Source organism: Tamandua tetradactyla, chromosome 8, assembly GCF_023851605.1.
Source record: "Tamandua tetradactyla isolate mTamTet1 chromosome 8, mTamTet1.pri, whole genome shotgun sequence".
NCBI classification, from domain to species: Eukaryota; Metazoa; Chordata; class Mammalia; order Pilosa; family Myrmecophagidae; genus Tamandua; species Tamandua tetradactyla.
In genome coordinates, this window is record NC_135334.1 from 5,735,920 (window position 1) to 5,759,608 (window position 23,689).

The window sequence follows — 23,689 nt, forward strand, 5'->3', positions numbered from 1 at the left end:
TGGGCTCAAGAATATGAATTGATGTTTTTACAAATACTGGGTAAAGCGCCAAAGTGTCCAAAAGGAAGGATTTGTGGCTATGAGAGAATTAAGCAGATGAAAATAGAGAGAATTCCCACCTACATACACATATCTGTCATAAAGACCTGCATGTGCATGTCAGCACAAATATGACATCCAAACTGCAGCACGGTCTGCCTGAGATGTGTTCTCAGTAGGCAGTCGGGGAGTCACAGTAGCCAAAGTTTCAGAAAATAGACAGGAATCGTGCTCAAAAGGGTTTGGTTTTGTTTAGAAAGAAACAACTATGTTTATATCTAAGCACAGTGCCAGGCTTTGGAGAAAAGCTGTCCATTCCCTCCTGTAATCCAATGATTTTGTCTGGTTCTACTCAAAGGGAAACTAATTCTGTGTAGGACAATCTTACCAGAAAAATTAAAATATTCTATTGGCATTTTTATGAATCTGACCTGGGCTGAGAATCCTATCTCCACCACTTACTACCTGGTCAACCTGCAAGTTATCCAACTACTCTGAACTTCATTTCCTCATCGGTATGATATGTTTTTCAGTGGGTGCTGCGAAGATTGTGTGAGATGATGGGTGTGAGCGGCTCAGGGTGATACCTGGGCCTCCGCAAGGACTTGAAAGACGGAAGCTATTATTACTGAGGATTAAATGAAAATGAGCGCTCAGAGCAATGCCTGGCCCGTAGAAAGCACTCAATGTCAATGAGAAGATATGGATCGCAAATAAAATTTTGAAGCAACACACTGTATCTTCATGCAGGAGGTCCCTAATATTTTAGGGGAGAACCCACCACTAATTATGAGACTTTGGGCAAGACACCGAAACTTCTGAATCTGTCCCTTCTCTGCAAATTATGGGTGGGAAGAGATCAGATTAGACACCTCTTCCAATTTTAAAGAACCTCAAATTCTACAGAATACCAGAGTCGAGTATCTACTCTAAATGTATAATATACATCACAATTAACTCTAGTAATAAATTAAGAAATAGTTTCTTTCTTTTTCTTAAACTAAGAAATAGTTTAAGTTCATTAAAAGCTTAAGCTTCACAACAGACACCAGAAACATAAATGCCCTTTCATTTATTTAAGGACTAATTAAATAAATGAGGCTTAATTGTCAGATACAAAATTAAAGATAAAGATATTCTTATTTTAATTTTTAATATAATTTCTCCTTCTTATTCAGAGCAGGAAATTGCTTTGAAGCTTCTTATTCCATAAAAATCTTATATGCTGGGTTTAAATAACCCCACATTCCAAATTTGAGGAGTCCAAATTAATGGCTTCTTTACTGTAATTGAGGAGTCAGCAAACATTTGCTCTAAAAGGCCAGACAGTAAATATTTCAGGCTTACTCATCCCTCCCCTAGTAGCACGAAAGCACCAGGACATAAACAAATGGTGTGGCCGCATTCCAGTAAGATAGTATTTATGGACCCAGAAATTTGGATTCCATAAAATCTTCAAGTGCCATGAAATATTATTATTCTTTTACGTTTTTTTCAACCATTAAAAAAAAAAAAACCAAAACATTCTTAGCTAGCAGACAGACAACTGGCAGAATTTAGCTTTCAAGCCATAGTTTGACAACCTCTGCTGTTAAGTATATATTCGGGGATGAAAAGCATTAATGTGGGAAACTCTGAATTGGCAGCATATGCCTATGGGCTTCTCACTGGCTGCTTTGTTGGGGTTTGTTTTGTTGTACTGTTTTCAAATGCCGTCTCTCTAAGAGCTTTCCCTACAAACCACAGACCGTTTCTTTAGGCCCGGCAGCAGCAGTTTAAACATCGCTAAGGCAAGCCTGACACCTTGTGGTTACCTTGAAAGAGGCAGCTGCCCTGGAAGCTACCCATAGGGCACACTTCCCCCTGATGGTGAACCCTGGGGGGCAGCCGCGCAGGAAGCCAGCCAACAAGTGCTGTTATTGTTGTTGAAATGGGACAGGATAAAGTCCGGGGTTCACCAACAGACTTCTCTCTCCAAAGAGAACTTCCAAAGAACTGTCCTTGGGAGCATTTCATTCTATTAAAAAAAGAAATTTCCAGACACCAGTGCCCTCCCAGTGGAGGTCAGAGAGCTCCCTGTTCACTCAAGACTCACTAGTCTGTTTAAGTCTCCCACTTCCCCCCAACACTACCCATTCAGGAGAGGGAGCAAGGGGAACTGGATATGCCGCCTCGATCCCACTTCTCTCTGATGCTTACAAAGGAGAAAGTAGGAAAATCTATAGGATCTCATGGCGATTGAAAAATCAGTTTTACTCTGTGAAGTGGTGACTAAGGGGCTGCAAGACTCAAAGACTGATGATTGAAATGTTGTAAGTGGCAAAATGGAATTACTCATTACCCGCCTAGGTCAGACTGTCCCAGGACTGGTACACTGTTGTGCTGAGATAAAGTGCTTTGCTCATCTATGGGAAAAGGTTGACGAGGTCATTTTCCACTCCCCTTCCTCCAGAAGTGCTTCCCCAAAACATTCTAAACTTGATTTATTCCTATCCTGTAATTTGTCCAGGAAAGGAGATTCTGCAGCATTTCTTCACATTAAGACTTCCTGCCTGCCATGTTTCTGAAAAAGCAGAGAGAAGGGACACTAGGAGGAGTTGCTTCGCCTCCTGAAACCCAAGGCAGGGCTTCCCCCTGGAGCCTGTATTAGCAAAAGTGCTTTTGGGGCTGTGCTAGCTTTCTCTTTGGAGGTAACAAGCCCTGAATCTTGTAGGAATTCTGAATCTTATAGCTACTCAGAGGAGTCAGATGGGCTAAAAAGAAGCAGAGATGACCTCGACTGCCCAAGAGTGGACAAACAACTGGGAGTGGGTGAGGTGGCAAAGGATTTCAAGAAATCCTGGATTTCTTAAGTAATGACCCCCAGTGAGTTTCCCATACTGACATCCCAGAGAAAGGGCAAAGGAGGGTGACTCTAGCACCTGTATCTGGGGAACCAGAATCCAGTGCAAAGCTGTGTCATTAAGACCAGCTCTGGGGACGGTGTTCTCTTGAAAGAGAAGACTAGAGATCATGCCATCCCTCTGTTACCAGGTTGCAGGACCATCTCGTCCACTCCCGAGGGGGAGTTGGCGAGGTGATACCAGAATGAATAAACCCTCACACATATTTGTACCTGGAACTCTGGGCTATGCAGGGAAATGAAGCTTGCAAACACCCCCAGAAAGACTGAAGTCTTTCAAAAGAGAAAACAGGTTTGGGGGTTCCATATGCACAGTTCCTTCCTTGGAAAATACCCTGCGGTAACTCCACATGGCTGCCAACACCTCTGTGTGTAGCCCCGGTTTACCCCCTGTGTGGGTCTCTGCCCCTCCAGCCTCGAGTCCTGGCAGTAACAGAGTTCTTGATAGTCTTAACCCAGGTGGTATTTTTTCCCCCAGATCTCCGGCTTGGGGAGAGAATTAGGAAAGCTGTGCCGCGGTTTGTATTGGAGAGCATGATTCTAGGATGACCCTTCCCACCTCCCTCTTCTGCTTTCAGTTAAAAGCTCTGGATCTTTTTCCTGAACCCCCTTCTGATACAGTCGGGTCTCGGGAGGGACTGCAGGGATCCGAGCACTATCGCTGAGGCCAGTGCAGGAGCCTCTCGGCTGGATGTGTCCTCGGGCCCTGGCCCAGAAGAGGGAGTCCAGCACTGGAGGAGTTAACGTGGGATGGCGCGCGGAAAGGGAAGGGGAAAAAAGTTGAAGTTGACACTTCGGGGGAGGGGGGCGGGGGAGGACGGGTCCCGCTGGCTCCTGATTGGTTTTACATTTCGTCCAAATTTTTTTCTCCTCTCTCGCTCCCTCTTTTCTGTTTCTCTCTCTGATCCCAGGGGAGGGGAAACGGGAATAGTGAGAGATCAAAAATAAACCTCTTATGTCAAAGCCGGGAAGGAAGTATAAATACGGAGGTCGGCAGCCCACTCGGGACTGGCGGGGTGGGGAGGAGCAGGAGGGGCTGGCGGGGAAGGGGCCGGCGCGCAGTGCAGGAAAGGGGCGGAGGACGCGCGGTTCCAGCTGCTCGCTCGGCGCGCGGCGCTCGGGCCGGAGGAGGCCCCGCGCTGCCCCTAGAGTCCCGCGCTGCTCCGGCTGCCCCGCGCTGCTCCCGGCGCGCCCCGCTGCTCCCGGTGTCCGGGGCTGCTCAGGCGCCCGGCGCAGCTCCCTGCGCCCTGCGCCGCCGCGCGCACGGTGACCGCACCGATCATTGACTCGCTCTGCCCTGGGCAACTGTCGGGCACCCGGGCCCGCACCTGCTCGCCGCCCACTGCCCTCCCAGTACCCCGCGCCCCGCAGCCCGCAGCCCCCATGCCCCGCGGCCCCGCCGGCCCCAGCTGGCCGCTCCTGCTGCTGCTATTACTGCCGCCGCTGGCCAGCGGCGCCCCGGCCGGGCCCGGCGCTCAGAGCCCGGCCTGGGAGCTGGTGGTGCCGTCGCCGCGAGCGGGCAGCGCGGGCCGGCTCCACGTCCACCTGTCGGCCTTCGGCCGGGCCTTCGAACTGCGCCTGGCCCCCGACGCGCGCTTCCTGGCGCCCGCCTTCAGCGTGCAGCACCTGGGGGCGCCCCGCGGGTCGGTCGGCGCCGAGCGCGGGCTGCGCAGCTGCTTCTTCTCCGGCACAGTGAACGGCGAGCCCGGCTCCCTGGCGGCTGTGAGCCTGTGCGACGGGCTGCGCGGCGCCTTCTTGCTGGAGGGCGAGGAGTTCACCGTGCAGCCGCAAAGCGCCGGGGGCCCCCTCGCGCGGCCGCACCGCCTGCAGCGTTGGGGCGCCGGCTCCGCGCCCGGAGCGCGCAACAGACCCGGGCGGACCTCCCAGGACCGCGAGCTGGAGGACGAGGACGCGGGGGATGAGGAGGAAGGAGAGGAGGCGGAAGGCATCAGTCAGCTCCCACCGTCCCTGGGCACCACGAGTCGGACCAAGCGCTTTGTGTCCGAGGCTCGCTTCGTGGAAACGCTGCTAGTGGCAGACGCGTCCATGGCTGCCTTCTATGGGGCCGACCTGCAGGTAGGACTTCCCCGGCGTCGTAAATCCTTCTCTTCCCTGTCCCACCTTCACAGTCCTCGCCCTCCTGACCCTGAATAAGGCAGTTCCTTCCCGAGAAAGCCCTTCCGCCATCCGGGCTACCTCCCGCTTCTCCCGTGTCCCTTCCGATTTAGAGTGAGGGAGTACCAGGACCCTCTCTTCTGCTCCCCCGCGTCTCCTGCAGCACGTGGCAAAGCGAGCTGAAAATGAGTTTGAAAGCACCCCCCCCCCCCCCCGCCAGGCACCTGCCTCTCCGCGAAGATTTAAATGGCACCTCTTAGAAGCAGCCCACAATCCCTACCCTATTTCCTCAGCGCTCTACCATCCCCAGGTCTGGAAAGATGTGGCTGCTTCCTTCCTTTTAGGGACAGGACTGAGGTGGCCATAAGTAAAGGACATGGTTTGGAGAGAATTGAACCTGGAAAGGGGCTGCCAGCCCTCTCTGTACCCAGCTGGTTCTGATCAAGGGGCTTGGACTACCTCGCCAGCCTGGAGCTCAGCCCTGGCAGAACTTGGCTGTGCCAGCATCCAGCACAGGAAGGGAGGGGTCTAGGACTTCTGCCTGGGGGCTCAACCCTGGAAACCCAAGCCTCAATGGAAAGGGGAGGGGAGAAGGAATAGTGGTTAACTCTTTCAGTGAATGTTTCTGGTGAAGCCAGCAGGCAACTTGGTCCAGCCCAGCTGCTCTCTGCTGAGACACAGCTCTCTTACTAAGCTGGCGCAGGAAACCTGCATCCAGGAAAACAGTCCTGGAGCTTGACCATCTGTAACAAGACTCAAAGATGCTGCAGGCTAAGTAGGAGGTCACCCTGAGCCTCCCCCTTTCCCCCAAGGACGTGGTGAAGTGTCAGGGCTCCAGGAGAGGGCTGCCAGGTGGAGAAGTGACACCCCCCACCCCATACGGCAGGGAACTGGCAGCCACTGCAGCACAGTTAGCACGTGTTCAGTGATAGCATCCTTGGCTGGAAACCCTATTCCAGGCTCAGCCTCTGCCCGCCTTGTAGACACCGAAGGCCTGGGCACCACCTAGGCAGAAAAATCAGACAAGAAGCCGTGTACCCTTTGCCCCTTGCTCGATCTTCCCCACCCAGCAACTACTGGGAAATGCGTTTTGGATAGAGCAGCACGGCCAACGCTGGGTAAGATGTGCATCTGACTACTTGGTTTGGCTGCTGCAGTGTACACCCAGAGCTGACCCACCTGTACTCTCTCACTCGCTTGCTCTCTCTTTTGCTCTCGTGGTCTTCATTTCTCCAGGGTACTGCAAGGCAGTTCTGAGGTGTCGGGCAATCAGGCCCACAGGCTTTAGTCTACGTTGATTTAACATTTTCCCTGCCACCCACTTTCTCTGCTGCAAGGGAGTGGCAGGAGAGGGGTGAGAAGAGGACTCTTCCCAGCCACCAGGCCCTGTGGTGCACTCATTGCAAACCCTTTTCTGACATATGCCTGAGAACCAAGAGGTAGGAAAGCCAACAAGAAAAAAGGGGGAAGCAGCGGATAAAGTCATTGCCTTTTAGTCTTCCCTAGAGCCTTCCCATCATCTCACTCTCTCAGCTCAGCACCTAGGAACTCATGGACAAGCCTGGCCTCTGCAAACATTACAGCTATCTCCAGGCAGGCATGCTTCCATGCTGGGTTCCATGGAAGCCGCTCACAGGGCTGCTGCCCTGGGCCTCATGTGGTTCAACTTCAGATGCAGGTGTGGCCCCCGAGCGGCTGGCTTTCTCCGGGCAGAGCCACCCAGAAACATCACCATCCTCTGTGACTCACGGCTAGCGCTGATTGCCCATCCCCCCACCCCCACGTACACTCCTTCTCAGATATTCACAACCACACATGGAGGCACCTCTGCGCCCTGCCCATCACTGTGCTGATCAGGCTAGGTTCCTCTCCTTAGGGGTCTGTTTCTAGGGCTTCCACCTGAAAGAAAAGTCCCTTCCCTCCCCCACCTTGATGTCATTAGGTCCTGGCCCACCTCTCCCACTGCTGTCCCTAGGTTGAGGAGGAGGAAGGACTGAGGCAGTGCAGCTACTGGGACTGCCCACTGTCAACTCTGCTCTGACATCTTCACCCTCTCTGAAGATACTTCAGTGTAGTCTTGAGTGCCTCAGCTCAGTCCCCTGAGCTTCCTAAAACTGGTGCCTGAGCACAGCTGAAAGCAGTGGGAATATCAAGTCCTGGGGTCTCAAGAAGCCACTGGGCAGGGGATCTTGCCTGCCCAGACCATTTCTCCCTGTAGAAACTAACTCCTTGTGTGTAGCGCTCCAGACATCTCCTGGAGACTTTGCTTATACAAATGGAAAGTACTTGATGATGGATTAAACAATGAGGGGCTAGGTGATAGTGAGGAGAGACTCTGGGACTTGGGTTCCTCCTCTGTAAAGCAAGACAACTGAACTAGATAATCGATTCATCAATTCTATCCTCAGTCTCTATCAATGAATAGATGCATCAGTTCTATCAAGCTTCTTGATGCGTCCATGATGGTTCATGATGAACCCTCTGGAAGGCGCAGCGCTATGTAAGAGGCATAATTCAGAGTGGCTTCACACATTGCATCTTAATGGAAATGCCTCTGAGGGAGGCAGAGGGCTCAGAGGAAGAAAACGAAGTTCATGGAGGACATGGGACTTACCCAAGGTCACACAGCTAGCAACTGGCAAACCCTCCCCAACCTGGGATCCAGCACTCGTTTTATTGCCCCGTGCCATAGGTACAGCATGATGAGGGGCTGGGATCCTGTGACTTTGTTTACCCTCTGGAACATATGCCTTTGTTTTGGGAATGAATCATTAAATCCAGCAGTTCAAAGATATGCAGCCAAGAGGCAAGGCCCTATCCTGAGAAGAAACCTCCTCCTAGGAAGAGAGAAAGGAGGATTAGCCACGCTGGTGGTTGTTCCCACTGCTAAGCCACAATGACATTTTCCAGAACCGGGTCCAACTGAGTTCAGTTAATCCCTTGACAAAAGGGGCTCCTGGTTCCCATCTTCTTATCTGGTTTTCAGAGTTAAGGAGTTCAGAGTAAAGGGGCTTTTGGAAAGGAGGGGACCACGGCATAAGGGTCCATCAACTCTCTACAACCGATCACCGCTCCTTGGAAGCCTGGATGAAACAGGAACAGGAAAGCCGTGAGTGGTGGGCTGGCCAGTGCCCCCTGCTGAGCCTGGGAAGTCTGTCCTGCCTGTTATACAGGCACTGAGCTGAGCTTTGGAATTCTCTTCTTTGCACTGAGGATCTAGTGCACGGCACTCATCTTTCCCAAAGCAGAGCAGAAGATTCCCAAGATGTTGGGTTACTAAGAATGATTCCAGAGAAAGGCTAAGTCACAGCCTTTTATTCTCCGACTCACCCACATCCTTTGGGGGAAAGTGTTTCCCAAAAGTTCTAATATGAAAGTGACCATATATCCCAGTTTGTCCCGCACGTTGGATATTAGTCCTGTTATGGCATAATTATTAATAGCGCCCTGTTTTGCCCTCAGAAGTGTCCTGGCTTGGATGATAAGCCATAGAGTCAGTCTTCTTCAGCCTTTAGCTCTGAAGCTGCCCAAGCCTTCATGGGTGGAAAGACAAGTGCTTTATTTATGTTTTGTCCGCTGGCAAAACTGCAAGGGTCTTTTCCATCCCTTTTGTCTGCCACAATAAGAAAGATCAAAGAGGTGGGGTACTTCCCCAGGGAGATGTCTTAATATCCAACATCTTGAATACTAAATTCCACCCCACCCCACCCCACCCCACCACCACCCACCCCGCAAGAGAGCACAATCAAGGCTAAAGTGAGTTGGCTCACTTGCACGCTTTGGGTTTGTGTTGGCTATGCTACAGTTTTCCTTAACAGCAGAGATGAGTAGCAGCTAGTGTGGCAAGTAGCAGCATAGTTTGGGGGAGGGATGGGGGGAATAGAAAAATGCCCTTGAGCAAGTTGTCCATTTCTCTGGACTTCAATTTTTTCATCAACAAAATGCAACCAAGTAAACCGATATCATAGCGTCATCTTAAGGATGCCATAAAATATAGAAAGCATCACCCTGGTTGCCTAGCCCATAGCACATACTCAACAACGCACAGCTGTTCTTTGAATGGCAGTAGCCTTCAGTGATAGGAAGCATTTGTCCGTGTGAAAGGCAGAGTGGTTACGCACCTTTCGGAGGACCAACCACTGCTGTTTTGGCTCTGCTATCCTGCCTGGAAGAGATGCATCTTTTCCAGCCTGCTCCAGCTCAGAGTGTTTAAGGCTGATGGCTCCTTGTACATCTGCATAAGTCTGCATTGGAGAGGGGACGTTTCCCTCTGCTGGGGGGAGAAGGGGCAGAGACACAGGACATCCCTGCCTGTCCCTATCCTTCCTCCATCACTCCTTTTCTCCTCCTCTGCTTCTCCCCTACCTCCTCCCCAGCAGTCTCAGCCTGAGAGACACCCCAGGAAGGCAAAGCAACAGCACCAACCGCTGGGGTCAGAGCATCCCCAGTGGGCCACTCTTCCCATCCCAGCTGCTCCAGAAGGGCTGCAGGAAAAAGCAGTAAGAACTTTGGTGGGAACAGAAAAGAAGTAAAACAAAATGGGTGGGCATCATGAGCAGAAGTTGCTGCTGGAAGACATTTGGCCTCGGCCTGCTGTTCCCCTGACTCCCACCAGAGCTGGCTTGGATGGCCCGAGGGCTCCCATGAGAGGAATCTCCCATTTTGTATCTGAGAGAATCAAAGAGGTCTGTGTCCCAACAAAGCCCTCCCCTAAAGAGACTTAAAGGAGTGAGGCCCCTAAGCCCTGCAGGAGCAGGGTGGTTTGACCATCTCCAGGCAGGGCTGATAGTGGGCTCTGGCTCACCTGCTGTGAGTTTTGGAGGTTGTGCCCTGAGCTGGGACCCCACTCCACCGGGGGGGCAGGGGGGGTCTGGACGGTCTTGTTCACATGCTTCAGCCAGCAGCCAGCACTTGTGTACTGAACAGGGAGGGTATAAATAGGCACCAGATGGAGTGAGGGATCTGACCTTTTCCTTGACCGCCTTCTGAGCCTGCTCCCCAGGGGCCCTACATCAGGCCTGCCCTCTTGGCCCAGGGGCTTGGCCAAGAGTCAGAGCTTCAGAGAACTGCGCCACCCCACCCCACCCTGGGCTGGGAGCTTCGCCCGCGCTCGGGAGCCGTGAGCTGCCAACGTAAGGCCTTCCTGCCTCCGCCTCTCGAAAGAGCTAATGGGGGGACAACGGTTTACAACCGTGCATCCAGCCTCTGAAAGCTCAGAGAGAAAAGAGCTACATGGAGGTCAACAGGTGCAGGACATGCGATGTTAAATGAAACATGGACCCCATGGTCTCTGCAGACCTCTTGTAATGAAAATTGTCTTCTGAGACAGTGGGCAGCCAGGAAAGACCTGAAAGTGTTCTCAAGTCCAAGTCACTGCCTAATGGCTCTCAAGTCTGACAGCCTGGGACAGGCGATGGAGGAGAAGATGCCCTAAAAAAGTTAGTGTCCATAAAATTTTTAGTGTGGGGAGGCTGCCGACACCCTCCCCTGACGCTCGTGCAGCAGTTAGCGCCCATTTCCCTTTGGTCCTTGCTGAGAATGCACCATGGTCTTTTCTGGAGCATGGACACTTCTTCAGCCTCAAGTCTTCAGTGCTGGCCCTTCTCAGACTGACGCTTTGGCAGCTGGCATCTCTTTCCTCACAGCTTCTTTGTACGACATCGTCCTCCCCAATTTTCAGATTGTGAAACTGAGATGCACAGAAAAGGTCCCCCGTGCCTACAGCTGCAGGTGGCCTCAGAAGAAATTCCAAGGGTTGGTCCTGGTCCATCAGACCCTTTCACTTCCCAAGATGAGAGACCAGGAGCCTTTCTGCCCTTTGGAAACAGGGAGGACCCAGCCAGGAATTGACCTCAGCAAGATGCCATTCCTAAGCCCTTACCCCCCACCCTCCATCCCCAGTCCCCTAGTTGCATAATGATTTGATTGCTTATTTTCCTCAGGAATCTGACTCCAGGAGCAAATGCCAAGTTTCAGCTTTGCTGATAAGATGTTTACATCAGCCTAAACATAGTTGGAGTGCTTGACAGGCTAAGTAACCAGCCAACCCCTATTTGTAAGGCTCACAAAATACCTGGCTGGCTGCCTGCAGGGCAAACAGACAGATCCCATTCACAAATAATGGGATTCGTCTGGAACGTCAACACGTGGTCTCACCCCATGGCATGGCCCTCTCTAGCCTTTCCCCACCTCCCCCCTTCTTTCCCTCCCACCTTCCAGACTCCAAGAGAGAGGACAGGGAAGACTGCAGGAGCTAGTGCTCAAGGGCTCAGTCCAGTCCAGAGTGGCGCATACTCAGCGGGAGGCACTGCCTGGCTCTTCTCCTTTGTCTCCCCTTCTGCAAAATAATCCAAGAGGGCCCACTTCAAGAGTCCCTGAGATGGGAGAGCAAGCTCTCATCTGGCATCCTCTCCAAACCTTGGAATCCAGCATGGAAGCAGTTGGCAGCCCAAGGAGAGGCGGGAAGCCAAGCAGTAGTGTAGGCTCCTTCCCCTGGCCCTGGGTGGGACTGGCAGCAGGTGTCTTCCTGGGTGCTGGGTCCCACTTGGCCCACTGGATTCTTTCAACCCTTCAGGGTCACCCAGGCAGAACCAGGAGGCCAAGTTCCAGGAAACTTACTGGAAGGAGTATGGGCTTCACAAGCAGATACAGCTGGGCTGGCATCCTAGCTTTCAGAGCTGTGTGGCCTGAGACCTGGGCAGCCTCCTCATTTGTAATAGAGAGGTCAAAGCACCTGCCTGGGGATGGTCAAACCACCCTGCTCTTAGAGGACTCTCTATAGGGGAAGGTGGGCATTCTTCAGGGAAGTACCATATTAGCACCAAACTGATGGAGCTGCACATCCCAAGTGCCCGTCCCCTGCTTGGTGGAGAGGAGCTATCATGAGTGGTGATTCTTCCAGCAAAGCTTTCAGGGTAACCATCCCTGCTGCTCCCTGTTCTTCGAGAGGAAAGGTTACCCCAAAAGACATCAAGAAAATGCTCAACCAGGTCCTAAGAGGGAAACTCTCCTAACTGGTGCACTCAGATCTTTGCTCCTGGAATGAGACGGGGAGGGGCAGGGGAGTGGTCCCCAAGGGAGACAGGTGGTGTCAAGGTTATGGCCCAATTAGCAGTGCTGAACAATAGAATTTTGGGTGATGATGGTAACATTCCATCTGCGCCAGCTGGCCACTTGAGGCTATTGACACTCTCGGTAGGGGGCCGGAACAACTGAGGAGCTCATTTTAATTTCCATTAATTCAACTAATTCAGACCCCAGCAGCCCTTGGGAGCCAGTGGCTCCCGTGTCAGACGGCTGTGGCCTGGGTGTCAAATGGAGCCAAGCAGTCTGGGAACTAATTCTGGCCCTTGCACTTATTTGCTTTGTGATCTGGGCCCGTTACTAAGCCTGTGTGTGTGTCCACGTGAACTGGAGGAGAATACGGTCCAGGTCTCGAGGTTTGGGTGGGTCTTAAGGAAGCGACATATGCCTAACGCTCGGCACTGAGCCTGGCAGCCGCAGGGGCAGCAGAGGTAATCTTTCCCTCCGCCGGTCCCCTCCTTCCCGACAGACCCACGTGCTGACGCTGGCGTCCGTGGCAGCCCAGATCTACAAGCACCCCAGCATCCGGAACTCCATCAGCCTGGTGGTGGTCAAAGTGCTGATTGTGGAAGACGAGACATGGGGCCCGGAGGTGTCCGACAATGGGGGGCTCACGCTGCGCAGCTTCTGCAGCTGGCAGCAGAGGTTCAACCAGCCCAGCGACCGCCACCCCCAGCATTATGACACAGCCATCCTGCTCACCAGACAGGTCTGCGGGCCGGCCCAGAAACCCGGGGGGCAAGGGTGGGTGTGGGTGTGGGGGCGGGGGGAAGAGACCGGGCAGGTCAGAGGAAGGACCAGGCTGCCTACCATATATGGGAAATGGCTCCTGCTGGCCCCAGCTGGACGCCAGAAGCTTCAAGAGCCGAGGGAGGAGGAGGGAGAGGAGGAGAGGGGGGGGGGGGAAGGGGGGAGGAGGAGAGGAGGAGGTCACGAGGACAAGAATCAGAGTGTGAGGTATTTGCGAGGAAGGAGAAGCATCTCAGGAGGGCTCTTTTCCAAAAGCTTGTCACCAGCTGTCTGCTGAGGTCATAGCAAGAGCAAAGGGGCTAAAACTGCCAAGCGGGAGCCCTGGAGTTGGGATTAGGGAAAGTGTGAAACTTTGTGGCTGTTAAACAGAGGGGCAGGTAAACAAGGGGGTCTGCTCAGGGTTTCCCACAGACTCAGAGGGCGGCCCATCCATGGGGTGTGAATGAAACAGACAAGTTTCCAGAAGGCGAGAGAACACAGTCAGACGGGGCAGGCTCCGTTTCCTCCTTCAGCCCTCACGGTCACCCCATAGAGCATTTGTATCATTAGCTGCCTTTTGCAAGAGGCGCTGCGAGACCACCGGGCATGCTTAGCCACCACGTCCCCTGCCCTGGGGTCCTGGCTAGCCCTCAGACAGGGCCACCTTACACACACGGCCTCTGTGGAAAAATAATGGATCTGGCTTAAAAATTCTCCTTCAACTCAAGAAGAGCAGAAAGGAGAGGGCTTTCTGTGCTGTGCTTTTTCGCTTTTAAACAAAAGTGCATTTCATGGGTCACTCTCTCAGTTAGAGAGACAAGGCGGTGGGCAAATTGACTTGTCTCAAGACCAGAAGCAAGGCAGAAAGTCTCATGACATTGGGCCACGGTGTCCAGCACCCAGACCTGTGAAAGCCGACTGAGGCTTCTTCCTCCTTAAAAAGGTTTCCTAAGCACAGGCAAGCATTTTGTAGAATGTTCAACTGTGGGCATCTAGGTTTGGGGGCACAGCAGCACCACTTCCACCCCTGAGAGCCTGTTGCCCACCCCACACACAGACTCATCTCTCCCTCTCTCTGCTCTTATTCCCTGTTACTTGGTGTCACTTGCTCTTGTGCTCTCTCACTCTCGAACTCTCTCCCACACTTTTCTCTCTCTTTCTCTCCGCTCTTACTCTTTCTCTGCTCTTAATCATTCTGGCTTGCTCTTGTACTCTCTCTCTCCTCTTACTCCTGCTTTCTCTGCTCTTGCACATTCTGGGTTGCTCTCTCTCTGGCTCAATCACTCTTTTTCTCTCTCTGCTCTTAATCGTTCTGGCTTGCTCTTGTCCTCTCTCTCTCTCTCTCTTGCCCCCTCCCCCCCTTACTCCTGCTTTCTCTGCTCTTGCTCATTCTGGGTTGCTCTCTCTCTTGCTCAACCACTCTGTCTCTGCTCTCTCTGCTCTTACTCATTCTGGCTTGCTCTCTTTTACTCTTTCTCTCTCTCTCTCATTTGCTGTCACCTAATCTCTCTCTCTCTCTTATTTTCTTGTTCTCTGCTCTTGCTTGTTCTCGCTGGTCTCACCTGCTCCCGCCCGCTTCCCCTCCCCCAAGCAGAACTTCTGTGGGAAGGAGGGCACATGCGACACCCTGGGTGTGGCGGACATTGGCACCATCTGCGACCCCAGCAAGAGCTGCTCGGTGATCGAGGACGAGGGTCTGCAGGCAGCCTACACCCTGGCCCACGAGCTGGGTAAGCCATGCTGGGCGGAGGCACTGCCCCTTCGGCATCTGCCTGGCCCCATGTTCTCAGGACCCCGCCACCCTCCTGCTTAGCCATTCTCCCTTCTGAACTTGACAGAGGGAGTTGGACTAACTCCACCCCCAACCCGAGCTTAAGGCCAAAACACTAAAATTTATTGTCCTGACCCATCATGAAAGGTCACCTGAAAAATGCCCAAACATGAAGCAAATGTTTGAGTAAAGCTAAGCAGTGAGGATTGTGGGGAAGGTTAATTGAAAAGACAGCGCCATGTGGGAAAGCAAATGACTTTTGGAGTTGGATGTGAATTCAGGATGAATAATCCAAGAAGGCTTCCTGGAAGAGGAAAGCCCCAGAGGGAGGAAGGGGAGGCCTCTTGCATATACCGTGAGCAGGGTCTGCATGACTTCGGGGTCTCACCCTCCCAGTGGGGAATGCTGAAGCCAGGGCAGACTGGAAGGGGAGTGGGGTGGCCGGGGGTGTGCAGGTGGGCTGAGAACAGCCTCTCCTTCCCCAGGGCATGTCCTCAGCATGCCCCACGACGACTCCAAACCCTGCGAGCGGCTCTTTGGACCCATGGACAAGCACCACATGATGGCGCCCCTCTTTGTCCACCTGAACAAGACGCTCCCCTGGTCACCCTGCAGCGCCATGTACATCACGGAGTTCCTCGACGGCGGGCACGGTAGGCCCCTGGGGTGACACCCTCTCCCCGCTGCTGGCTGAGCTCTGCCTGGGGGGCCTCCTAGGACTGCTGTTGGCCTCTTGTGCACTCCTGGTGGCACTGCTGGGCTGCACCCTAAGATCTGGGTGACACTGCTGGGCTGCACCCTAAGATCTGGGTGACACTGCTGGGCTGCACCCTAAGGCATCTTAGACGTTTAGGGTTAGGGGAAACATCAGAGAAGCGTGCGCCTCCCAGCACCCCTGCGGTGACCTTCTAACCCGATGGACACTCGGCCTTGCCCCATTCACAGCAGCCTGATCTGGGCCGATTGAGATTATTAGTCGTGAAGCGGGTGGACTTGGTCTGGGAAACTTGTCTGGAGGAGGTGGTCAAAACAGAGTGCAAAGGGGTGGGAGGATGTTTGCAGTACAGCAGAGAGAGGAGAATGTTCCCGGCTGGAGCGGCAGGTAGCTTAGAAACGGCAAAGTGGCAGCAAACGAGTCACAAGAGAGAAGGGAATGGGAGTGGGGGCTGCTGATTACAGCGGTTGTTGATTAAAAAGCAGTGAAAAGGCAACTGATTCTTGATTCTTCCCCTTGAAGGAGACAGGGACATGCATGAAGCAAAAATAAGAGACTATCCAAACTGCAGCCCTGTGGCTTTGTTTTGCATACTGTGTTTTTTGTTTGGTGTTGCTTTTTTCCTTAATTGCAGTAACATACATAAAGCATAGAGTTTGCCATTTTAATTGTTTTTTTTTTTTTAAGTATAGCATGCTTTGCTTTTGAAGAACAGAGTCACATCCTCAATTCCTTGTGACTTAGGGGATGCCTGCTAATCGCAATTTTAACTAGATTCACCCCAGTGCTCAGAGGGAAAGGCACCCTGGGTGTGCTGGATGACGAAAGAAAGTCAGTCCAAATATACATTTCCCATCGATAATGAAAAATTGGATAAGCTCCAATAGATGATGATTGAGTGTTGGCAGGTTTTAAGTTGAGTTCAAGAAGCCGTGCTGTCTAGACCTTCAGTGCCGTTCGTAGGAGTTTCCAGATGCCGGGGGTGGCAGGAGCCGAGGCGGTATGGGCAGTGGACAGCTGCAAGAGGGCCTCCAGAGGGGGCGGGCCTCGTGCCTGAGTCCTGTCCTCCACTCCCTCCGTTGCTCAGGAGACTGCCTCCTGGACGCCCCCACTGCGGCCCTGCCCCTCCCGACAGGCCTCCCAGGCCGCAGGATCCTCTACGAGCTGGACCAACAGTGCAAGCAGATCTTTGGGCCGCACTTCCGCCACTGCCCCAACACGTCTGTGCAGGATATCTGCGCCCAGCTCTGGTGCCACAACAGCAGCGTCCAGCCCCTCTGCCACACCAAGAATGGCAGCTTGCCCTGGGCCGACGGCACACCCTGTGGGCCGGGGCACCTCTGCTGGGACGGCAGCTGTGTGCCCGAGGCGGACGTGGAAAAGCCTAAGGTGAGGGGCACCCCCCACCCCCGGGGCTGCAGAGGGCAGAAGGAAGGGGGACAAAGCCAGAAAGAGAGAGAGAGAGAGAGCCCGGAGCTAAGAGACCTGAGGCCAGGCTGCATGATGTGGCTTCGGTACCCCTTGCAACAAACATGAGTGCATTTAACCCTTCTAGACTGTCCAAATTGAAGGAATGAGGCTAGCATTGCTCAAAGCATTTGGGAAACTCTCCCTCTGGAACTGTTTGTGAGGATGGGGAGAAGGTGTGAACAACTCCAACCCAAGCCATTGGGCTTGGACAGAAGCCATTGTAAATTCTATTTAAACATAGTGATGGCAGAATAGGAACTTGAAGAATTGAGTGAAAAGCATCCAGATCTGCCCCTGTTTCAGTTGAGTTCACAGCAAGAGGCCAGGGAATGAGAGTATTGCAGGAAATTCGTGCTCAGAGTGGGAGGAGGCAGAACCCAGAACTGCTTCTGTCCAGGCAGAGCAAACTTGCAAGAGAAACAAAGCAATGCCATGAGGGTTTAAAAGCCATTCGCTCCTTTGCCCTGCTCTGAATACTTCACCATTGCCAGGCTGATCGCATTTCCCAAGCCATCCCCAGGAAACAGCATCCCCTGGCTTCCTCGGCCTGGTCCCCACCCAGCCCCTCTTAAGAGGGCTGGCCCTGGGAGGGCAGCTCTGCACAAAGCCGGAGTGGGCTGGGAGACCCTCACGCTGGGTTTCCAAGCCTGTTCAGGGGCTGGATGCATCCTCGGCCACCTCCCGACCTCCCCATTCCCCAAGCCCTGCTTTGAGGAACCCACCCACCCCTGTTTCCCACACCATCGATGGGAAAGGACAGGGTCTATCCAACAGTCCCTGGCAGCAGAGCTAAATACAGCAAGAGGTGACGGGGGATGATTCCTCAGGGCAAAGTTAGCTCATAAAGTTCTACATGCATGATAGGCACGTATCTTTGTTTAAAAAGGGGATCTGTGAGATTCTATATACATCCAAACTATGAAAGCATATTGATGAGAATCATGTCCATGGTTTCACTGAGATGGTGGTCTTTTTTTTTTAATGGGCTATTTTTTATGCTTCTGTTTTTTACTTATTTTTTTTCACATGTGGAAGTATATCTTTCTAGAATGTTGTTAAAAATTAGTTGCATTTTTAAAAAGAAGACAAACCTACCAAGAACAGATCTTTGAACTTTGTCATCCTAGGTCGGTGGTAAAATCGGAAGCAACTTTATTTCCCAAGTATTTTGCTACCACTGGAATGGGGAGCTGGGAAACTAAAGGCAAAATGTTCCAGTGATCATTCCTTTCTAGCAGGGTTTATCAACATGAGCACCCTCGACATTTGAAGCCAGATAATTTGTGGCTGTGGGGTGCCAGTTGTGCCCTGTAGGGTGGTAAAAAGCTCCCCTGGCCTCTACCCACAACACCCAGTAATGACAGACAAAAGGTCTCCAGACATTGCCATGGGCCCCTGGAGGACAAAATCAGTCGCCATGGAAAATCACTGCATTAGACCCAACCTTACTCCCACAAGAGTTATTCATTCATTCATTCATTCATTCACTCCTGCAACAAATATCCCATTGAGCCCCTTAACAAGGGCAAGGCACGGTCTCCAGTGCTAGGGAGTCAGCAGTCAGCAAGTCCACCCAAGCCTGCCACCAAGCAGGCCACATGGTCATTAAACAAATCGTGGCAGCTGGTGAGTGAACACCACGTGCAGGAGTAACCAAGTGAGGGGGTCAGGGCCGTGAGAGCAGAGTCCTTCTCACCTTGCCCCCAGCTGAGTCTTGTGTGTGTGTGTGTGTTTCAGGCCCCCGTGGATGGAGGCTGGGCCCCCTGGGGACCCTGGGGAGAATGTTCCCGGACCTGCGGAGGAGGTGTACAATTCTCCACCAGGGAGTGCAAGGACCCTGAGCCTCAGAACGGAGGGAGCTACTGCCTGGGCCTCAGAGCCAAGTACCAGTCGTGTCACACAGAGGAGTGCCCGCCTGATGGTAACCCAGCCGAAGCCACTGCCACTATAGCTGCAACACTTCCCCACGGGAGGGGGTGCAGCTTTGCCCATGATCCAGACACAGATGGGCGCTGCGAGGCACCAGGTCTCGGGGCAGCCCTCAGGGACCCGGGTCAGCTCTCATCACTCTGGAAGAGCCCGACAAAGTCAAGGGGAGAAAGTGTCCTGGACTTCTAAGGCACGGGGACAGAGAAGGTCACTCCCCCACCCCAGGGGGCCTTTGCAGAGGGGCTTGGATCTCAGATCATAATCCACCCAGAGGCATCTGAGCCATCATCTGTGTGCAGGTTGAAAGCTTTTTCCAGAGCCACCTCCAGGGTCTTTCCAGCCAATAGTTAGCCCAGGATTGTGGGGAGATTTCTGAGTCTCACTCCATGCATGTTCCATCTGCAAAGAACTGCCCATCTACCCTTTCTGTGTTTACTGAATTACTTCCTATTCCCACCTAAGTTTATTCACATGTAAAACGGAGTTGTACAGGTTTTATGCAGGCTTTCTGGGAAAAGCTGTTCATCCCAGAGGGCCTGGCATCGAGGCTCAGAGGCTCCTTTCCTTGCTTCACTCATGGATCAAGGTCCAAGGTGTGACCTTGGACCCGTGTGCTTGGATGGGGTGCAAAGCCAAGGGGAACAAAGGTGCCGTGGACTCAGGACACCCCCACCCCCACCCCAGGACACCTGTGTGCCTCTCTGCACCCAACCCTGTATCCACATGGAGCACCACCTCCAAGCCGCTTCTTCCTCTTCTCAGGGAAGAGCTTCAGGGAGCAGCAGTGTGAGAAGTACAATGCCTACAACTACACCGACATGGACGGGAACCTCCTGCAGTGGGTCCCCAAGTACGCGGGGGTGTCGCCCCGCGACCGCTGCAAGCTGTTCTGCCGCGCCCGGGGAAGGAGCGAGTTCAAAGTGTTTGAGGCCAAGGCAAGAGACCCCACCCCAACCCCCAGCCCGGGAAGCTGGGCCCGGAGATAGGGAGTGGGGGGTGGGCCAGGGTCGGCGGGGTTCCCCGTCCCCACCCCACCTGCTGCCGGGCTCACTGCACGCCCTCCTGCCCTTGCTTTCCCTGCGGCAGGTGATCGACGGCACCCTGTGCGGGCCCGAGACTCTGGCCGTCTGTGTCCGCGGCCAGTGTGTCAAGGCCGGCTGCGACCACGTGGTGGACTCACCCCGGAAGCTGGACAAGTGCGGGGTGTGCGGCGGCAGAGGCACCTCCTGCAGGAAGGTCTCAGGGTCCCTCGCCCCCTCCAGGTGAGCCTCCCCTCAGGGCTCCTGTGGCTGGGCAGCTGGGATTGTGGCTGCCCCTTCCTAGCCGCGGGTATGGGGCAAGTTATTTAAACTCTCTGAGAGGTGGTTTCTTGATAAAATTTTGGTTGTTGTAAGGATTCCATGAGACGGGATGTGCAGGGTACTCGGCCCAGTGTCTCGTCTAGAGAAGGGGCTCCCCATACGGCCCACTGCAGTTTTTGTTAGAACCCGAGGTCCCGGGACAGAGCCGTGGTCTCTGCAAAAATTGGCAGTCGAGCTACACCGGATGACTGCGCTCCCAGACCTGTCTGGGGGAAGGCATCTCCACCTGCACCAGGCAAGGTCTGGCCTCTCTGTAGGTAGAAGGGACAGAGGAGGGGCCTTGGAACCTGGACCAATCTAAACTCCTTCTTAATACCCCTTCTTCCTTCTTAATACCCCATGTTCATAGAACTCCTAGGATTTCCCACGTCCTTTCACTAGCATTTGGTCTCATTTGACTCCAGGAATAATTCAGTGTGTTGGACAAGGCCAATTTTTTTAGTTCCCATTTAACAGATGAGGAAACTGAGGCATGAAAAGATTAAGTGACTCTTCTAAGGTCACACTAAGAATTAATGACAGGGCCAGGAGGAGAACCCAGATCTCCTCACTCCTGGGCCACTTTTCCCTCTCTCCCTTCCTCTCTTCATACTGTACTCCATTTCTCCCTCCTATCTTCTCTTTCTCCTTCCGTCCGTTTTTCTCCCCCCCCCCCGCCCTTTCTCCCTCTGTTCCTCCCTCGTTCTTTCTTCCCTCTCTCCATCTTTCCTTCCATTTCTCTCCCCCCTCTCCTTTCCTTTCTCTTCCTCTCCCCCTCTTTCCCTCTCTTCTTTCCCTGCTCTCTTCCTCTCTCCTTCTCTTTCTCAGCTCTTACTCTCTTTCTCTCCCTCTTTCTGCTCTCTCCTTCTGTCATCCCACCAGGCTCAGGGAATAGAATCTGTCAACGGAAGACAAATTAGGAGTCTTTTCAGATTTAAATGCAAAGGCGCTAGAAAACAACGTGGGCTATCTAGACAGCCACTGGCTGGCTCTCTCAGGCATGAGATGCGGCGCCCAGGCACATTCATAGCAGCCCCAGACCAGGTGGCCAGCCCCAGCTGGACCTACGGCCCAAGCAGCAAAAGGCCAGGCTGACTGTCCTCCTAGGTACCCTTCCCTTTCTCCCCATCCTACATGACCCAGACACCCTCCCCCGAGAAGAAAAGTGCCATGAACTAAGCCTTCTCCACCCCAGCTAAAGCCCTGTTCCCGTAAGAGAGTTGAGACATTTCCCTGCAGTAGGCTTACAGCACCCAGATACCCTCAGGGCCCGGCATGGGGCTGCACCCAGGGGAAGGGCCCCCAGAGACAAGCTTATCTCTCTGGTCCCTGCCCTGGGCCATATGAGCCCATCCAACACGGGGAGGTGATGGGCTCAAAGAGGCCAAATGCTGCTTCTACCCTGGCAGAGCTCCAGGAGGGATCTGTGGAACTGCTTTCTCCGTGTGAGTTTGAGCTCGGCAGGTTTTGTGCCAGTGCAAGGAACTCAATGTACTTGTGACCTCAGTTGAGCCCAGCCCCGAGCTCCGTCGGCAGCTTTGCAGCCTCTCCTGGGCTCCCTTCCTCTCTTTGCCATGGTCAAGATCCAGACAGGCAAATCCCAAACAGTTGGTGCAAGAGCCACCAGGTGACACCAACCCCCTTGAAAAGCCCACCCTACAGAACGTTCCTGTCTGACTGCACAAGTCACTTATGTAGAATGTGGGGCCGATGGCCCCCCTCTCTGCTGGTTGCTCTCATCTGCCCACCCCGAGGTGCCAACTTGCTGAGGGTGACCCCGGCCAGGCAGCTGCTATCACTCAGCATGCCTGTTTCTGTCCTTTCCGTAGTTATGGCTACAATGACATCGTCACCATCCCAGCTGGTGCCACCAACATCGACGTAAAGCAGCGGAGCCACCCCGGTGTCCAGAACGATGGCAACTACCTGGCACTGAAGACGGCCGATGGGCGATACCTGCTGAACGGAAACCTGTCCATCTCAGCCATAGAGCAGGACATCCTGGTCAAGGGGACCGTCCTGAAGTACAGCGGCTCCATGGCCACGCTGGAGCGGCTGCAGAGCTTCCGGCCCCTGCCCGAGCCACTGACCGTCCAGCTCCTCACCGTCCCCGGTGAGCTCTTCACCCCCAAAGTCAAATACACCTTCTTCGTCCCCAACAACGTGGACTTCAGCGTACAGAACAACAGAGAGAGAACAACCACCAATATCATCCAGCCGCTGCTCAGCGCACAGTGGGTGCTGGGGGACTGGTCGGAATGTTCCGGAACCTGCGGCACCGGCTGGCAGCGGCGGACAGTGGAGTGCCGGGACCCCAACGGCCAGGTTTCCGCCACCTGCAATGAGGCTTTGAAACCCGAGGCCAACAAGCCCTGCGAAAGCCAGCCCTGCCCCCTGTGACCCGTGGACCGGGGACCGCTCTGGTGCTCTGGACTCGGGGTCCGGGGGGAAAGGCAGGGGCTACATGCCATGGATGGTGGCATGGCCTGTCGCGCCCCCCCACGGCCATGGCCCTCTAGGCCCTGCATGAATCCATAAGGGAGCAGAAGAGGGGTGCAGCTCCATTTCTTAAAGCCGGCCATCTAGTTGATTGGACCTGGCTTGGGATCAAGTAGATGGCCCGAGTTTGAAAGGTCAAAAGCACATGTATCAATCCCAACAGGTGACTTAGAGTCAGCCTTTTTGCAAAGGACTATTAAATGAAGTTTTTTTCATTTGGTTTCCCCGATAAATAATCTACCTCAAAGGGAGGGGGAAATTGGCGACAGAGGAGCATGATGAGAGAGCATCTCTGGTGCATTCCAAAGCAAGTGCCATCACTGCACCCCCTAAGCTGCTTTTTAGAAAGTGGGGGAGTCTTCAGGATTTCAACCCGGTGCCACCAGGGCCCCAGGGTTGCAGGGTGGTGAAAGCTGGATGTGCTCAGGCTACCCTCCGTCTGCAGGGTCAGATCCATTTCAAGTATTTAAGCAAGCGTGTCTTGGAACTAAAGTCTGGTCTTGTGCTGCTGCAGTGGTCTCAGCTGGGTCGTTATTTCTTTGGAAAGGGGACGCAGAGTCCAGTGAGGGAGACTGGAACTAGGGCTGCTCACCTTGAACACACTTAGGGAAACTGCCTCTTGCCCTAGTCTTCAGAACTTTTCCTGAGGAAATAATGCAGTCGCTTTGGGTTCTAGCATCTCCGCGGCACCCAAGTCATTGGTGCCACTTTTCACTTGACTGGTCAACACCTGTGGTCCTTTCAGGTACAGCTGAACTTCAGTTGAATCACGATCACCTGGAGGGACTGAGCCCCACCCAGGTTTCTGATTCAGTGGGTCTGGGCTGGGGCCCTAGAAATGGCAAGTCTAACAAGCTCCCAGGTGATGCTGAGGTCGCTGGTATAGGGACCCCACTTTGGGAACCACTGTTCTCCCGTGTCAGAGGGTCCCATGGCTACGTGATGCCTCGGGTCAGTGTCCTCAAGCAGGAGTGCACTTACTCCACTCACGGGCTTCACCTTCACCACCCTTCTGTGCTGAGCAGCCTCATTTTTTTTTGTATGCTGTGTTGTAGCAATCACGTTTTTATTCTTTTTCCATGTGACTAGCCTGTCAT

At 53.5% G+C, this 23,689-nt stretch overlaps 1 protein-coding gene and 1 long non-coding RNA gene across 2 annotated transcripts; one reads left to right on the plus strand and one right to left on the minus strand.

Annotated features, from left to right (window-relative positions):
* Nucleotides 1–4,324: 4,324 nt before the first annotated feature.
* ADAMTS8 (ADAM metallopeptidase with thrombospondin type 1 motif 8) lies at nucleotides 4,325–23,689 on the plus strand. Its single transcript, XM_077112418.1, has 9 exons — nucleotides 4,325–5,017; nucleotides 12,609–12,848; nucleotides 14,463–14,598; nucleotides 15,125–15,292; nucleotides 16,442–16,743; nucleotides 18,562–18,745; nucleotides 19,516–19,688; nucleotides 19,840–20,015; nucleotides 21,923–23,689. The coding sequence occupies exons 1-9, from the start codon at nucleotides 4,325–4,327 to the stop codon at nucleotides 22,491–22,493; spliced, it is 2,643 nt and encodes an 880-aa protein (XP_076968533.1). The 3' UTR covers nucleotides 22,494–23,689.
* On the minus strand, nucleotides 8,236–10,092 carry LOC143643155 (uncharacterized). Its single transcript, XR_013156159.1, has 3 exons — nucleotides 9,861–10,092; nucleotides 9,178–9,329; nucleotides 8,236–8,669 (listed from the first exon to the last, which is right to left on the minus strand). It is a non-coding gene; the product is annotated as an uncharacterized LOC143643155 (long non-coding RNA).

Coding starts and splice junctions, on each gene's coding strand:
- ADAMTS8 (XM_077112418.1), top strand. CDS start 4,325: ATGCCCCGCGGCCCCGCCGGCCCCAGCTGGCCGCTCCTGCTGCTGCTA. Junction 16,744..18,561: donor CGGACGTGGAAAAGCCTAAG/GTGAGGGGCACC, acceptor TGTGTGTTTCAG/GCCCCCGTGGATGGAGGCTG. Junction 18,746..19,515: donor AGAGGAGTGCCCGCCTGATG/GTAACCCAGCCG, acceptor TCCTCTTCTCAG/GGAAGAGCTTCAGGGAGCAG.